The 12464-nt window shown below is 35.2% G+C and overlaps 2 protein-coding genes across 2 annotated transcripts in view; one reads left to right on the forward strand and one right to left on the reverse strand.

Annotated features, from left to right (window-relative positions):
* The window catches only part of LOC124159010 (S-phase kinase-associated protein 2), a 12579-nt gene extending 8807 nt beyond the window's left edge, over positions 1-3772 (reverse strand). The window contains exons 1-4 of the mRNA XM_046534494.1: positions 3585-3772; positions 2510-2868; positions 2151-2380; positions 114-216 (exon numbers count right to left, since the gene is read on the reverse strand). Coding sequence (XP_046390450.1) covers positions 114-216; positions 2151-2380; positions 2510-2868; positions 3585-3664 — 772 coding nt within the window. The 5' untranslated portion in view covers positions 3665-3772. The remainder of the gene's footprint in view (positions 1-113; positions 217-2150; positions 2381-2509; positions 2869-3584) is intronic.
* Positions 3731-11954, forward strand: LOC124159027 (holocytochrome c-type synthase). The gene is made up of 7 exons (XM_046534518.1): positions 3731-3822; positions 4043-4185; positions 4268-4327; positions 4446-4568; positions 5191-5310; positions 7222-7334; positions 10879-11954. Exons 2-7 carry the CDS (start codon positions 4045-4047, stop codon positions 11147-11149), a joined length of 828 nt encoding a protein of 275 aa, XP_046390474.1. The 5' UTR covers positions 3731-3822; positions 4043-4044; the 3' UTR covers positions 11150-11954.
* Positions 11955-12464: the final 510 nt, after the last annotated feature.

The raw sequence follows: 12464 nt of genomic DNA on the forward strand, positions 1-12464 counted from the left end.
AACTAAAACAGACTTTAGAATATAAGAAATACCAAAGTTACAGCTTGTATCACCTATTGCTTGTATTTTCCCATAATTGTAAAACAATTCACTGGAGGTATTTAAGGAGTTACCTTCTTTAGAGATGATTGCCATGCTTAGATCTAGGTACTGCACTTTGCACATAGCTTTTTCAGTGATAAATTTAGAATCAGGAGCAAACACTGGATCAGGAATCTGAAATTAAAATTTCATGACCAAAACAGGCTGTAGCTTGAAAATAATTTCCAGAAATCATAAAACGTGGATTTGAAATTCCTTTGCTATCAGCAAAAACAAACATTTCAAACCTTATTTTCATTTTAAATTAGATTTATAGCAGTCTCTAAAAAAACTTACTGACCACTATATTTCTTAAGAGCATGCACATTCTCATGCAAAAAATGAAAGTCACAACTTCATTTTACCTAATGAATATGCCCATTTACAACAGCCACTTAGATCTGTTGACTTAATAGCAGAGTTATTTCTAGTGTTCAGTTCTGTGTGCATACGTGGGGGTGAGCCCATGCTCTCCCTGCTCCAGCCACTTGTCTGATAAATTTTTCAATAATTTTGTGCTGTTTCAATGTTTTCCAATTAATATGTATGTATTTTTACCATCATGAAACCTTATGCTTATGTAATAATTTGTTGTATTTTAGACCTTCCAGTAATATTACTCCTATTTTTTATCAATGACATCAGGGTTATACACCTTCTCTCCCAAACCTTGCCTCTGTCACCTATTTATTTTGGTTCTCATAAGAAAGGAAAGGTTGTATAAGGATTTATACAATGGGTATGAGAGTTACTGCTGCCCTAACTAGGAGTTTTTCCTACATTTCAAGCGAAAGACAACAGTACATACCAAATTTGGGGATGAAGATACACAACTTACTGCCTTCAGATGTTCATCTCTGATATTGCTCTAAGTATGGTGCATGCTGTTGAAAAATCATACTAGAAAGGCAACATGAATATGTGCGATTTCTTCTGAAATGTTTGATTGTGGATTTGATGCATGTCAATTTTGCTGTTGTTGCAAAATTGTGAGCTAGAGCACTCATAAATGTGATATAAGTGGTAAATACTTCCTCATTCTTCAATTTTTATTTAGTTAAAAAATATCAAAGCAGAAAACATATCTCAGTGTCCAGGAATAGTTATCATAACATAAGTTGTATCTAAATATTTTAGAGGGTAAATTAGGATTCTTGAAAAATAAGATGCACTCTACCACTGATAGACAGCCAAAACTTCTGTTGTTAGTGATGTTTGCAAGGAGTGATAAAAAGCATATAATGCTTATACAGATTTCTGAAGAGTAACCATACTACTCATATTATTTAGACATGAACTTAAGTCATCAGTCTAAGATCCCATTTCAGACTCCCTAGTTCATAAACGGGTAGAAATGGAAAATGCTCCAGTTCATAAAACCACTACTACAAAAATTCTAAGGCCTGCATCAAATGTCAAAGTTAAACACGCAAAAAATAGTAAATATCAGCTAGCCAACACCCATTTTTAATCTTTCATTGTGAAGGGTTCATTCAAGGCAAAACTCCCATTAGAAGCCAAAAGAAGACTATAAAACAAACAAAGCAAGACTGCCAATTCCTCCATCAGCTCAAATTGGCAACCTCTAATAATAAATAACCAGAATGAACTCCTTTTTCTAATTTTTTTAAAGTCTTCTCAAAATATTAATTACTTTAACATATTAAAATATTTGAATTCAAAAAGAGGCCAGAGGGTATGCCACATGTTTCTTTGAGAAAAAATAGGATGTATAAAGTAACCTACAATTATAATGACACTAAATTCATCCATCATAGTGCCCATTAGAATATTCCCTTCAAATCATTGATAAGCCCTCAACTATTCACCAGTTTGGACCAATCACTCTGATTGCCTAAATGTGGGTCCTGCTCCTAAAGGCATCAGGATTACTAATTTATGCACAAAACACAATGATAGTATAGACCAAATAGTACCAAGAGATAAATAATATATATCAGATATAACAACTGACAAAATACAGGACTAAGCTAAGATAAAAACACTAATTAACACCTTCCAAAATAGTACTTTCCTGAAGAAATACTTATGTACAAAAGGATCATTACCTCTGCTGAAGCAAGTCTAAGAACTTGAGTGCCTCGAGACAAAACCAGGCTCAAGGCATTTGGACGAAGAGTTCTTCCACTACCTCCCAAATCAACACGGGTCCACAGAGACTCATCATTGACTAAACGATGCCACCGTCGACTTACTGGGGCACATTGTCTCAGGGTAGCTTTTGGGAGCCAACGGAATACTTGTATGACCATTTCATCAGAGAGGAGTTCGAATACATCTAATGAAGGAATATTGGGAACATTAGTCTCTGAATACATAAGGAGAGTAATGGATGAATACAGAACTATGAACTGATGAACAAAATGAGCTTCAATATTTTCAATAAAAAAACAAACTAATATATAACCTTTTCCAGGAAGCTGGGACGACTTCTTTCGACGACGGATAGTAAAACATTCCAAGTTAACAGAACTTCTAGACTTTTTATCTTGGCTTGGAGATATATTTGTTGGATCCTTTACATCATTCACACACTTGGAACTTTGTCTCCTTTTTCTCTTCTCTCTGGGTACATTTCCATTATTGTTTTCGTGATCACTTTCAAATGAACTATCCAAAGATATCCTATCAGTTAAATCCGAATCTTTCATTCCAAATCCAGTTCCAAGCACTAGATTATCACGAAGGTTGCTAGAGTCACTCCAATTTTCTGCACATGATTTTTCATCAGTAGCTGATTGAGCCTCTCCCATCTTTCTACGCTTGCTGCAAATGAATAATTACCTTTAAAATTCGTACCGGCTTCCGCTTTTCCAAGACAATTTCAGAGGCATGAACGTAAGTCCAACGTAATTTCAAGTAACATTCAAGTGAACTACCAAGAAATTATCTAAAAGAGAAAATTAATACACAGAATTCAATCACCTTGAACCCTAGGATATTATAATGATACCGTTTTCAAGCAAGGAAGTCGATTAAAAAATTTTCAGCCCTCAAATAACGACCGCGGAAATCGGCGGGATTAAGTAGGAAGTGAAAATTCGTATCTTAAATAATTTATATTAGACAAATTACAGAATTTTTGGTAATTAATGACTTGTAAACATTAATTACTATGTTATTACTGAAATACTATGGCTACATAAATTTTTTAAAGCCGGTAAAGTAGGAAAACATGACACAAGTCAGATTCGCGCCACATCACCAAACTCTTGTTTATACCAGACTACATAAAAAATACGAAATATCTCCTTGTTCTGGGTGAAGATGAGAGACGAAATTTTGTCGTCTTTCTTAAAAACAACCATATTTTCTACACCTTACACACAAAATAATCAAAAAATAACATTATTTCACGTGTTTACTCTCTTTGGGTCGAAACAGTAGAATTTTTGTATAAGGAGCATTAACCCATGCAACGTTTAAAAGGAATAAAAGCGAGCTCAAATATCATGAAAAATGTTTTTATTGCACACACATACCTTTCTAGACTGCCATTCGTGTTATTGTTAGATAAATTGCTTTCAGAAACTGCCGAAGAGGCAATTTTCCCACCTTTCATTTTTGGCGCAGTCTTTTGAAGAACAATCCAATGTGGCTCGGCGTAAAATCGGTGAATGAACCAATGGAAATCCGTGTCTCCTTAACCAATGAGATTAATTCTTACGAAATTGGAAAATTGCTCGGGTTGCAAGTTGAAGCAGAAGAAAATATAAAAAGGTGAACTGAGTTTTATGAATACTTAAGAACCTCATATATTATTTATAGCCTCCAATTTTTATTAATACTCTTTTAACTAGTTGATTCTATTGGATTTTTCCCAGAGTATTGATTTGTGTCTATTAAATTCGGTGTTGTTGTTGTTGGACAACTAGATCTTGCGATCTAAAATGTCCCTCTTTAAATCTTTTGTAATTGAGAATATTATGTTTTTTTTCAGAAATGGGGAACACAGTGGCAGCCGCCGAAGTTGCTGCCGCTAAGATACTAAATTCTTCCGACCTCGTTACTGCCGAATCTAAGTCTAAGTACAGTCTTTCTAATATACCGTCAACATGCCCAATGCACATGGGAAAGAACAATGTAAGTTTGATCCGTTTGTTGTCGTTGTACATTCCATTTCTTTTCTATCGGAATAAAAACGCCTAAATTATTTTGATTTCAGGTAGAATCAGGTGGATGTCCAGTACGGGATGTTGGAGGTGATATAAACCCTTTAAATATGGTAAACAACCCGAAAGAACTTAATTATTAGATATAAGTGAGAATGATCATCGAAGTTATTTATATTTAATGCATATATTTACCTGCGGGATAATTCTCGAGTAAAATATTGCTTTCAGATGCCTCCTCCCAATCAGCAGCCAGCTCCAGATCAACCGTTTCCCCTCCCCACGTCTCGTGAAATCTCCACTATACCAAAAGCAGGAACTAAGGATGAGTTCTGGGTGTACCCATCTCAACAGGTCAGATTGCGAGTGGTATATTAGAGATTCAGTGCCCCTAGGTTAATACTCATTATTATAGTTTCCAAATCTTAACTGACCCCGTAAAAGCATGACTCCGCAGATAACCACTTGCTATTTAGCTATGTGACCCAAGAATGGCATTTGGCATGGTCACATTAACGTTTTGTATACAGGGAAGTAATACCCTGCCTTGTCGTTCATTTAAGAGGTTATTTAAGATCTCGGAGAGGTTTTTATCCATCGATGGAGGATGATGGATTTCGAGCCTGAATATTCCTCAGGCTCGAAAATGTATTTTTAAGTCGGAATTACCTTTATTTACTCTACAAATTTCATAAGCGACTTTTATACACGTTTAGAATATTTATGAAGCCGGTACGGTGTTACCTCCAGGCATTTTTTCCCGTTTTTTGAATTAATTCACTGAACGAGTGATTGATTTTTTGATAACTCTAAAATTGGGGATGCGATTTTATTAAGAATAATTTCATTTGTTAAATGTAGTGCTACTTCAATCTGAGAATTGATAATTTGCCATATCATTTCAGAGACTTGATCACAATTTTCTGGTATGTAACCTTGGTCATGATGGCAAGCAAAAATTATTATTTTTCCACAGATGTTTTGGAATGCTATGCTGCGTAAAGGATGGAGGTGGAAGGAATCTGAGCTGAACCCAACAGATATGGACCACATCATCAAAATTCATAATGCAAATAATGAGATGGCTTGGCAAGAGGTGATTATTTTATTTAAAATTTCAAATGTAGTTAGTTGTATATAAGCTTATCTCATTTAGTGTGATTCTAATTTTGATGTAATGAAGATAATATCTTAGGCACTTTCAGAGATGCCCGGAAATATTTTAATAATAATTTTATTTGCCCAGCGATTTGCACCAACAAATATAAGACATGTCAAGGTAATACAAATGAAGCGTACAGTACACTTATAGTTGCATAGCACATAAAACAGCATTCAGAAATGAATTCATCCTCATTGTGGTATGCAGTCTCGGTGAGATAGCCTTTTAAGATTTCATTTATTTTAACTGAAAGGCTCGAATACAGTTAAACAAGCAAATATAAGACGCACCAAGGTGTTACAAATACAATGCAATTTAAGTACAAAAGGCGTTTTGAAAAAGATAGTTAGCTAGATATTCTTCTAAGTAGTAGAACACTTCCTCAGTCCTTCCTTCTTTAAACTAGTATATAGACTCCAATAATGTAAAAGGCATTGGGTAATTTTTATGTGTTCTAATACCAATGGTCAGCGGACTGTTAAGGATCAGGCCCGGTTCATGATGCTTCTTGTGTGTATTATTGAGAGTTTGAATGAAACAAGAATGATAATGATGGTTAGATTCAATCAGGTGCTGATTCTGTTTTATGAACGTTATCAGATTAGAGGTGCATGCTCAGGGTATTGTGAGGAGTTGTAGTGTTTTAAAGTGAGTTTATAGGATTTTCTACTTTACAGGTATGAAATAATTCTTATTTCATGTTTCTGTCGGAGGAAAAAGTGATTCTACTGGGTTGGTGAGCTAGGTATCCTAAGGTAGAATGTAGTTCGTAGCCCTGTTGTTGAAGTGACCAAAATACACATGACAGCAACACATTCATTGAGAGAGAGAGAGGGTTTCAAAAAACAAATTACTGTAACTTAGTTGTAATATTAGATAGATGAATATCCTATCTGCCATTATTTTGTGCACGAACGTCAAACATTTTCATAGATATACTACTTACAATACTTGCCCTATTAGTCAGAAATTATGCTAAATAGAATGATATATGCCTACAGTGTCAGTATGTGAACTGCAGATGTTGGCTATCTATCCTCTTGCAAGATTTTGTCTGTGTTGTTTCAGTAATTTTTGTGATTGAGCCTCAGGCAAACTTCATCATTAAGCTTCATAATCAGCTAATGATTATCTCAGAGATGCTTAAAGCCTGAGAGAAATGTAATTGGCAAAGCATTAAAAAATCTCACTTTTTTTCTAAATTAACTGGAGCATATGCTCTTGACAGCCAGAGATATAAAACAAATCAATTAATATAAATCGAATCAAATCAATCAAAGACATCACTCATGTAAATTTGGTGTCCCTACCTCGTCGGGAAGTGGCAAAAAAAAATTCTGAAAATTGTGCATCGGTGGGATGCAAACTCCACGGGGTATGTGTTGTATGTTACAAAACGTTGTGGGAGCTGGGGAAAGGATTCGACTCATTTCCATCTTTGTTGAATCATTGTGCAGGTTTCGTTTGTCGAGATGAAACCGATGTCAAACGAAAGCCTCATCCTGGATTTCCGTGTCGGAAGGTACCGAAATTTACGAATTTTCTGCGATTTTGAATTTGTTTGGGGGGAAAGTCGCAGTTTTCGGATTTTTCCCCCGATCATTTTCCTTCCCCCACCTTTGGAAAAAATTTTGTACTCCCAGCACGTCTGGAAGTGGTCAGGAATTTGTATATATGAATGAATCAGTGAGTGTTAAGTCACGCATTGGGCTGTATATACTATAGACTCTTTGATTAGTGTTGTTTAAATATTTTGAAATTGAGGAACCTCATTGCTCTTAATTCACTATAATTATCATTTAAATTGTTGGAATTGATAATTATTTAAATGTCATTGAATTCCAGGTACTTAAATGGGAAGCACTTCATGCCCGTGAGTGTTGGACACCGAAGTTAAAGAGTTTTGGTGGCCGTGCCAAGGATTACTCCCCTCGTGCAAGGATTAGGCACTGGATGGGGTCAGTGTGATTTTTTTCTTGTGCATGCATTTACCCTTTTTTTTTGAGAAATTTGAATTTTACCCATGTCATTTATATTGTATAGCAACAAAAAATAGAGTCACCTATTTTTCAGAGCTAATGTTAAGAATTTTTTTGTCATTGTTTGAATTTACATACTTCCACCTATTATGCATGAGAATATGAGTTTGGTGCCATAATATAGGAAGCTTTTACAATATCCTCCACTTTTTTATAGAGTTGGTGTGGAGTAATATTTACATTAGCCCATCTTAGTGGTGGATTTAGAAGTGGGGGTGGGAGGGGCTGGAAAAATTGAAAACATTGATGTTAAAGTTTGCTTTTAGCTTTTAGCTGTTTTAGCTGTTAGCAGCTTAACAAACTGTATTTAGTTATTGATGAATATCTAAAAGCTACTAGTCTACGTATTTCAGACCCAGATGCAGTATTGCTGAGGGGTATTCCATGCCCCCAAAGTCCAGCAGAACGTAATGGAAAAAAAATGACTGCCTTAAACTGCCCCTAGGCTACCCAAATATTTGCTGCAGGGAAAAAACTGGAATCTTCATATCGCAATTATTCCAACTTTACTTATTTCTTATTGAATGAATAACAATGAACAAATTTACCTTTGTTGTAAGCCCTTTAGTTGGCCATGGAATAGCTCAGATTTCCTACAGAACTTAAGAAAAGTATGAAAATTGAAAACTTCCTGAGTTTACTGCCGGGAGAATGTTGTAGATACATATTGTGACCAAAACCATGAGTTTCTGGCAAGAACCGCGAAAGATTTAAAAAAATACGGGTGTCACTGAAGGGATCATCTCAGGCTGAGCATGAGAGTGAAGGATGTTATTTGAGCAATTGTTGCACACACACAAACACTAGTAATTGTTGTTTTTGCTAAAGCAAAATGTATTCGAAAATAAAATGAATACACAGGAATCTCTCTGCTTTTGTATCAAAACAAGATTCGCACAAATAAAGAAAACTTGTATACATTTCCTGAACATCACCAGGAGATAAAATGAAATTAGCCTGGAGAAATAAATGGGGAAACCATGTTAATGGTTCCTCTCGCTGCATGCCCTTTTAACCCTCTCTTCCTGTCAGCACCACCAGTGTCCAAACCAGGCAAAAGGGGAGCAGCAGCAGAGGATAAAAGAAAACACTATGAAAAAGATATGCATAATATACTTTGTTGCACTGTGGCATAGCCAGGACTTTTGTTCTGGGGGTCCAAAACCAGGGAGGGAAATTTTTGAAAAACAAGGTACCAAGGGTGTTAAATTAATTTTAACACTTTTCATAATTGAAAAAACTTTATTTTTCAAATAAATCTTTTGTAAATGCATGATTTTTCAATATTTGGTTTTCCTTTGTGATGCAAAGTAAGTTAGCTTTTATATTTCAGGGGGTTCCGGACCCCCCAGACCTCTCCCTCGCTACGCCACTGGTGTTGCACCATATTATGTTCACAGGGAGGGAGTTTGAAAATAACAGAAGTTTGATTGCTGTGTTGAATTTTTTAGACAAAGACAGCAGCAAGGAAAACATGACAAAAACTCTGTTAAACGGCGCTACCGTCTGTTATTGTTCTTATAGGACGCAAGCACACTGTCCTTAAGGCAATTTCACAATGGAGTAAAACACAATTTGCAATGGAAAACGAAATAATTCAAACATCAATTTTCTGCCTTATTGACTCTTCATATACAGAAGATAAATGACCTCGGCTAACAGAAAACCAATAAATACCCTCTTACGCCTTAGTCCCACACCCACTTAAATGATAAAAGATGCACATTCATACAACATTCTGGAAATGACTAGCCTTCAATCATCATGCAATAGACAAAGTTTATAAATAATAAACCCAAAGCAGCTAATAAGCATGACTAGAAACATAAAAACTGACACGGCCTTCTCAGATGTAGGCATTGGATTTTGGGCAAAGGATTGATACTAGGGTAGGTCGTCTTTGATAGCACACCTGGGGAGATATGAGGTAACTCCACTATACTACCGTGAAATAAATTGTAATAAATCCTGCCAAGGTCTCCGTGAAGATAGGCATACGACAATGGAAGTCAGAGAATCACAATGTTTGTACATTTTACTCAACAGTAAGATATATTGCACGGACCAAGTCATGTAGAATTTTTGATAAAACTGAAGGAATGACGGCCATGAAATTCCACTAGAAATGAGAACCAGTGCAGATCAACCACTTAGGCAAAATTATTGCCAGCTAAATGGTCAAAAGTACCAACATTTACCCTTGCAAGTATTGTGTTCACTAATCACTTCAATTTTCAGAGAAACACATGAAGTAATCACACAGCAACAGAAACAACAAAACAGCGAAGAGTCAGGAGCAGTTTCTTTGGAGATTATCAGGAAGTGCATGCATGATTCAAACACGGACGTCCATTAATTGAACTCATTTGCATTTTTTTTTGTAACAAGAAAGAGGGCAAAAATGACATCTCTTATACCTCTACGCTATCGGAGGCGGTTACACAACTCAAATACAACATGGATGCATCTGTAAGTCAATGAAACATCTGAACCTGGTATCAAAGAATGTCCCTCCTTGAATGCAAAGAGAAGAATAGCAAAATGTTTTGAGAAAATCAACTCTGCATGTTTAAATTACTGAAATAAAAAAACTAATATAAAAAAACCTCGGAGACACCTTATATGTATGCGAGAACAGCACACACTTATATTGCATACCATATTGTCAGAACAAAGGGTCACTGAGTGGACATGAAAATCACTGTAAAAGGGTGTTTGGCAGGAGGTTAGTTCTAAGGATATGTATAACTTAACATGTGAGCAAGGTAAATGTAGATTATTGCAATCGGACGATTGGATGTGGGAATGAAAAAAATTGCAATGTAATTGGGAAATTACAATGACATACACTATAAATACATTCACCAGTGAGATTACTTTTTCTTTTACATTTTGTCTTTTGATTTGTGGGAAATAAACCTGGCAAAATTGATTTCTCTAGTACCAGAATTTTATTTGCCAAAAGAAGACCATTACTGTAACATTTCTTTATCTTTTATTACTGCAACATCTTAATTCTTGAAAAGAGACAAAATTGATCCTGTATCCTAAGTGTTGAACTTGCTAAAGACTACGTACTTAAATACTTCAGTTTGGGGAAAGTATTCATACAAAACCAGGAACAGATGTTGACTTTGATTGTGGTTATTGGCTAAGGCCTGAGGGAGTAATGCAGGTGACATTGATTTCAAGAATTTCCTCTGTAATAACAAAAATTTTATGTTTCAATGAGAAATGATTTGTGTAGAAAATATTTGCTGGGGAACATGATTAAATCATCCAATTCTTTTGAAGAAAACATTTACGAGGATGAAACTAATTCTACTATTTGTGAGTACTTGTTAGCGGTTTATTATTTATTCAGAAACATTCTTTAATTTATACTGATGTCTATTTTAAAAGTGTCTAAACTGCTATTTCCATTTAGATGACAATGAGGAATGACTCTTCATTTTTCTTACAGTTATGAACTGCCATTTGACCGCCACGATTGGATAGTAGATAGATGTGGTAAGGAGGTCAGATATGTAATTGACTATTATGATGGTGGTGTTGTTGACGGAAGCTCTCACCGATTTGCTCTTCTGGATGTGCGCCCAGCAATGGATTCTTGGGAAAATATTTGGGACCGCATGAAGGTTGCTTGGTGGAGGTGGCGATATGAAATAAGTGATGATTCTGAAAGTGAAATCCATGACAACTCATCCGAAAGTACACAGAAACTAGGAGGGTGAACTTTTGAAGCTGAAGTTAGTCCTGATAATTGTGATCCAAATTCCTTATATTTGTTTGCTCAAAAAGAACTGCATACTCTTTCGCCTTCATTAGTCAAACATTGTACTTGTTTTTATTTTAAAGTAACTTAATACCTATTGCATCTTAGCATCCATATATGGGTGTGGAAGTAGTGTTGTAAATAGAAGTATTGATTGAAATTCAGTCAAGAACAAATGTGAGCCGACTGTTGGAAAATGCCATTGATGTTCCCTTACACCAAATTCTGCTGGTAGGATTCAATGAAAATTTGACTGAAAACATTGATTGAATAATTTATTACCACCCTCGTTCGAGTCAGAAAATAGTAAAAAATTGTTTTCATTCCAAAATGATCATCTTTAAGGAAGTAAAAAAATCTCTCATCCCTGATAATAATCCATGTTCATAATGTAATTTTCATTATGTTTATATAAATATTAACTGATTTCAATAATTTATTTCCAAGTTAATTTTACAGAAAATCTTTCTATTGTTGACTTGGCTGACTTAAGCCATTATTTTTGTTTTTCCATTTAGTGCATTAATATCAAAAGTATCACAGATAGACAGTAATTTTAGTGTCCCAGTAACTGAAGCTACTGAAGAATAATTAGAGTTATTTATTTGTTTTTTACACATATTATTGCTGCTGAAAATTGGCTACAGGTCTGTTCTTATGTTCACTGATATTGTTGATGGACAACTGTACTTAATGGATGTATAGCTAATAGAATAATTTAACTTTTCCTGTTAGAAATAATACATATATTTTTAAGAAAAAGATTGTAGCATTTTTTAATGATGACCAACAATTTACAACTGCTTCGATGCTTAAAAGTTAAGATTCATACCTCTTAACCTTTAAAGGATGACTTTAAGTCAAACGGCAAGTGTAACCTATTTTCTGATCTTAGCGAGTGTCATTCCAGGAGCAAAAAAAAATATTCTCACTATCTCAGCAACGAAACTCATTAAAAATCAATTTTAAATGAAGTGTGTCTCAGTGGTCCATTAAGGGACCGTAAGGCCATAAAGGAAAACATTAGGTGGTCCCTTTCGGGACTGGACGGACGATAAAGGTTAAATGAAATGGTATCTGTAACATATTAGTATGTATCAAACCCATTTTTTGGTGATGGATGTCTTGCCTATGGAGTTTTATGCCTTCAAACATTTGTTATAACTGTTCCTGTTCTGGAAAAATGGAATAGGGTAGGCGGAGTGTTTTTTACCAGAAAAGGCCACTATTCAACTTATATCCAAAGTGAATTTTCAACTGTGATGTAGGAGCCA

This window comes from Ischnura elegans, chromosome 1 (genome assembly GCF_921293095.1).
Source record: "Ischnura elegans chromosome 1, ioIscEleg1.1, whole genome shotgun sequence".
Lineage (NCBI taxonomy): Eukaryota > Metazoa > Arthropoda > Insecta > Odonata > Coenagrionidae > Ischnura > Ischnura elegans.

Bases quoted from the DNA above. Each gene is read 5' to 3' on its own strand.
- LOC124159027 (XM_046534518.1), top strand. From the start codon at position 4,045: ATGGGGAACACAGTGGCAGCCGCCGAAGTTGCTGCCGCTAAGATACTA. The intron at 4,186-4,267 runs GTAAGTTTGATC...TTTTGATTTCAG, and splicing joins TGCACATGGGAAAGAACAAT to GTAGAATCAGGTGGATGTCC. The intron at 7,335-10,878 runs GTCAGTGTGATT...TTTTTCTTACAG, and splicing joins AGGATTAGGCACTGGATGGG to TTATGAACTGCCATTTGACC.